Below are 4,340 nucleotides of genomic sequence, written 5' to 3' on the forward strand. Positions count from 1 at the left end.
ATCCCTTGGAATTATGAAGAGAGTTTTTTTAGGGGGGGGTTGGTTGTGGGGCCTGAACTCTGGGCCTGGGCGCTGTCCCTCAGCTCTTCACCTCAAGGCTAGCACTCTACCAATTGAGCCACAGCGCAACTTCCAGCTTTTTTTCTTTTTGCTTATGTGGTGCTGAGGAATTGAACCCAGGGCCTCATGCATGCAAGGCAAGCGCTATACCACTGAGCCACCTTCCCAGCCCCTGAAGAGAGTCTTAATATATTGTGCCTCAGGATTATTGTCAAGAAGTTCAATGTCATCACTATGCTTTATTCATATGTAATGAGATCTTTTTTTCTGGGAAAATTTATTAGCTTCTCATTATTCCAAGATTTTGGTGGGGATGGGTATGGTATACTGTAGAATATGGTATACTGTAGGTGTGTGTGTGTGTGTGTGTGTGTACTGAGACTAGATTTCAGAAATGGAGTGCTGACCCTTAGTTTTCTCACCAAAGTATGACAGACACTCTACAACTTAAGTTTAGAGTTCCATTTCTGGCTTTGTGGTGGTTAATTGGATATAAGAATCTGTTGGACTTCCTTGGCCACAATGGTTTTGAGAGATCCTCAGATCCATCCCCTGAGTGCTAGGATCACAACCATACGCCATTGGAGCAAATAGACCGTTAATTTTTCTTCATGGCTACACTTTTTTAGAGATCAATATGAAAATCCTGAAAATCCAGGCTGACAGCAAATTTCTTAGCTTGACCTTACCACAGTCACTTTTGATTTTCTGTACCTTAGTGCTGTGGTTAGTAGCATAAAGTTCAGCAACATACGTGTTCCTAGTGAGTGTTTCTTGTGGTGTAGAAATATTTCAGGGTGATATTGGGAGCAACTTTGTTTGCCTTTTCCCACCCTTTAATTTCCAACCTCTTAGATTTGATAGGTTTAGCTGGTTGCTGGTGGGCCACCCATGTTTTCAGCTATTCAGGAGGCTGAGATCTGAAGATCAAAGTTCAAACAAGCTGGGGCAAGAAAGTCCAGGAGACTCTTATCTCCAATTAACTACCCAAAACCCAAGAAGCAGAGCTGTGACTTGAGTGATTGAGTATTCAACTGGAGCAAAGCAGCTCAGGAATAGAGTCCAGGCCCAGAGTCCAAGCCTCTATAATTGATAGGTTTAGAAAAGGGTGTATCAGATTAAATAGGATTTGGGACAAGCAGGTGATTCTGTGGTTTGCTCAGGTGGGTAGGTCTGAGTGGGTGGGTGGCACTGCTCTTCTATAAAACTCAACATGCTCCATAGATCTTCCTGTGGAGTGCAGCTCTCCCTGAGATACCTCTATCTGTGAGCATCGGTGCCTTCAGCTGGATCAGGAGTCGGCTGGAGGAAGATCACATTCCCAAGAAGAAAGTCTTGACTCTGCCAGCTTGCTTGTCTCCCCAGGGTCCACTCTTGCCAGCTGGGTTCAAGGACAGAAGCTAGGGAAGAAACTCACCAAGCTACAGGTTCTGGGCCCTGGTCACCAACTGGAGTCAGTCTGGTAAGTCAGCCAGCCTTGGCTGATACATCTTCTTTTGGGGAAGATTTTGCCTTCCAGAAGGGAAAGTAGTTTGTGTCTTTATATACATACCTAAGAGAGAAGCAGCCGCTGAGGCTTCTGCGGAATCTGAACGCCTCGAGGAGCTCGGGCCATTGCAACCATGGAGTCTGACGAGGCTGCTCGCCAGAACCCGAGCTGCAGCATCATGACCTTCCATCCAAGCATGGAAGAATTTGCAGACTTCAACAAATACATCGCTCACATGGAATCGCAGGGAGCACATCGAGCTGGGATAGCCAAGGTGGTGCCCCCGAAGGAGTGGAGAGCCACGCGGTCCTACGCCAAGATCAAGGGCATGCTGATCGCCACTCCGCTGCAGCAGACCGTGTCCGGAAGGGCAGGCGTCTTCACCCAATACAACCAGCAGAAGGAAGCCATGACGGTGGAGCAGTACCAGCGTCTGGCGAACAGTGAGTCCTATCGCACCCCAGCGCACCTGGATTTTGAAGATCTGGAGCAAAAGTACTGGAAGACGCTCACGTATGGTTCGTCACCGGTTTATGGTGCCGACGTGAGCGGCTCCCTGTTCGAGGAGAGCACGGAGGCGTGGAACATCGGCCGCCTGGAGACCATCCAGGACCTGCTGGAGCAGGAGTGCGGGGTGGTGATCGAGGGCGTGAACAGGCCCTACCTGTACTTCGGCATGTGGAAGACCACCTTCCCTTGGCACACGGAGGACATGGACCTGTACAGCATCAACTACGTGCACTTCGGGGCCCCCAAGACGTGGTACGCGGTGCCCCCCGAGCACGGCCCGCGGCTGGAGAGCCTGGCGCAACAGCTGTTTCCGGGCAGCGCGCAGGGCTGCAAGGCCTTCCTGCGGCACAAGCTGGCCCTCATCTCGCCTCGCGTGCTGCGGGACACTGGCGTCCCCTTCGGTCGAATGACCCAGGAAGCTGGAGAGTTCATGGTCACCTTTCCCTACGGGTACCACGCTGGCTTCAACCACGGCTTCAACTGCGCCGAGGCCATCAACTTTGCCACGCCGCGCTGGATCGATTATGGCAAAGCGGCCTCGCAGTGCAGCTGCGGGGAGGCCAGGGTCAGCTTCTCCATGGATGTCTTCGTGCGCACCCTGCAGCCCGAGCAGTATGAGCAGTGGAAACGCAGGCAAGGCCCGGAGCTGGAGCAGGGCGCCGAGCCCGCGAGGCCTGCCAGGCGCGAGCCCAAGTCCAGGCCGAAGCAGATGGCCAGCACCAAGCCGACGCCCAGGCCGCGGCGCACTTCCATACGAGACCCGAGGCCCACAACAGAGGCCAAGCCCAGGCCCGAGCTGAGGCCCAGAAAGAAGCCAATCCCCAGCCCGGAACCAGGGCCTAGGCCACCGCTGACAGCCAGCCCGGAGATGTCACCCGAACCCGAGCTGTCCCCCACATGCAAACTGACGCCCACAGCGGAGATGGCAGCACACAATCTTCATGACTGTGCCCTGCTTACTGTGCCTGATGCAAAGCCTCTGAGAAGCTTCCTGGAATCTGATCACTGTGTGGCTCCTGGGACCTGGCCAGAATTGTAGGCGTGAGACTCATGGCTGCCCTCAGCATCCTGCCTCCATAGAAGCTGCTAAGATCTCCTGTCTCCTGACTGCAAAACCAGACAGTCTTGTACCTGCGAATGCTGAGATACTTGCCATCAGTAAATGGTCCTACCTCTTTGAGCACGGATATTGACTGTACTATATATGGAATGTGGCTGTCCTCTGACCTTATGCTCAGACCTAAGCGCCATTCTGGCTGGCATTATCCAAGGGCACGTTTTCTTTGAAATGACCTAATGCTTTATCACACTGACATTGGGCCTGCCACTGACTACTGATGTGGGATTCCCATACCATGATGCCATGATGCCATGATGCCATGATGCAAAAGGAACTGGTCCTTCACCTCAGGACATCTCGGCCTACTCTGGACACATATGACCCTGTCAGGATAGTGATGTCAACCAACAATTCATGTTGCCCCTACCAAGCTCAGGAATCTTCTCTTGTAGGGTTATGGGCCCTGCTCCCACAGATTTGGGACAACATTGGCTGATATTGAAATTCTAACTGGACTTCTTTTTCTCCAAGTTGCCTCTGAGCCTTTAGCCATTTACCCTGGATTCTACTGACCAGGACTGCAGCCACAGAGGCCCAGGAGCAAGTCGAGGTCCTACCATTATAACCTTCCCTGCAGGGCACCACCAACCACAGCCCAACAATGCAGAAACTAGTATTTTGTATAAATTGAAATTAGGAGTCAATTTTTTTCTCTGTATTACTTTGTAGTGTTGGAACTCTTTAATAAAGGTGTTAGATGAATCTGGGGGTCACATGAAAATTCATAGTGAAAATTGGTGGGATGAAGGTGTGAACTAATTCAGCCCTAATACTTACTAGACACAATGTTGGAAATAAACTATAGGAGTTGGGAAGGAGGGGCATTGAGAGCAGTAAAGAGGGGAGGAAGTGAAGAAGAGATGACGTAGTCTAAAAGGAAATGTACTCTTTACTTGATTTCTGTAACAAGAAACCCTCTGTAAATCACCCATGCAATAAAATTTAACTTTTAAAACGGCATCGTTAAGTTTGTTCTGTTAGGTCACCCAATTTTAGGTATTAAGGATGCTGAGCTCTGGAAGATCATGATTTCAATCCTTTCTGAACTGGAAGGTCTGGAGACTCCATTTTCTATTCACCAGCAAAAGTTTGGGTTCATGTGGAACAGAGTTTGGTGTGAGCAAGAGAAGTCCTCTGCTCTCATGAGACTTTGAGTTCAAA

At 50.4% G+C, this 4,340-nt stretch overlaps 1 protein-coding gene across 1 annotated transcript; it reads left to right on the plus strand.

The window, feature by feature from the left end:
* The first annotated feature begins 1,682 nt into the window (after positions 1-1,682).
* On the plus strand, positions 1,683-3,098 carry LOC105993925 (lysine-specific demethylase 4D-like). The gene has a single exon (XM_013027317.1). The coding sequence runs from the start codon at positions 1,683-1,685 to the stop codon at positions 3,096-3,098; it is 1,416 nt and encodes a 471-aa protein (XP_012882771.1).
* The last annotated feature ends 1,242 nt before the right edge of the window (positions 3,099-4,340 follow it).

This window comes from Dipodomys ordii, unplaced genomic scaffold (genome assembly GCF_000151885.1).
Source record: "Dipodomys ordii isolate 6190 unplaced genomic scaffold, Dord_2.0 Scaffold5, whole genome shotgun sequence".
Lineage (NCBI taxonomy): Eukaryota > Metazoa > Chordata > Mammalia > Rodentia > Heteromyidae > Dipodomys > Dipodomys ordii.

Bases quoted from the DNA above. Each gene is read 5' to 3' on its own strand.
- LOC105993925 (XM_013027317.1), top strand. From the start codon at position 1,683: ATGGAGTCTGACGAGGCTGCTCGCCAGAACCCGAGCTGCAGCATCATG.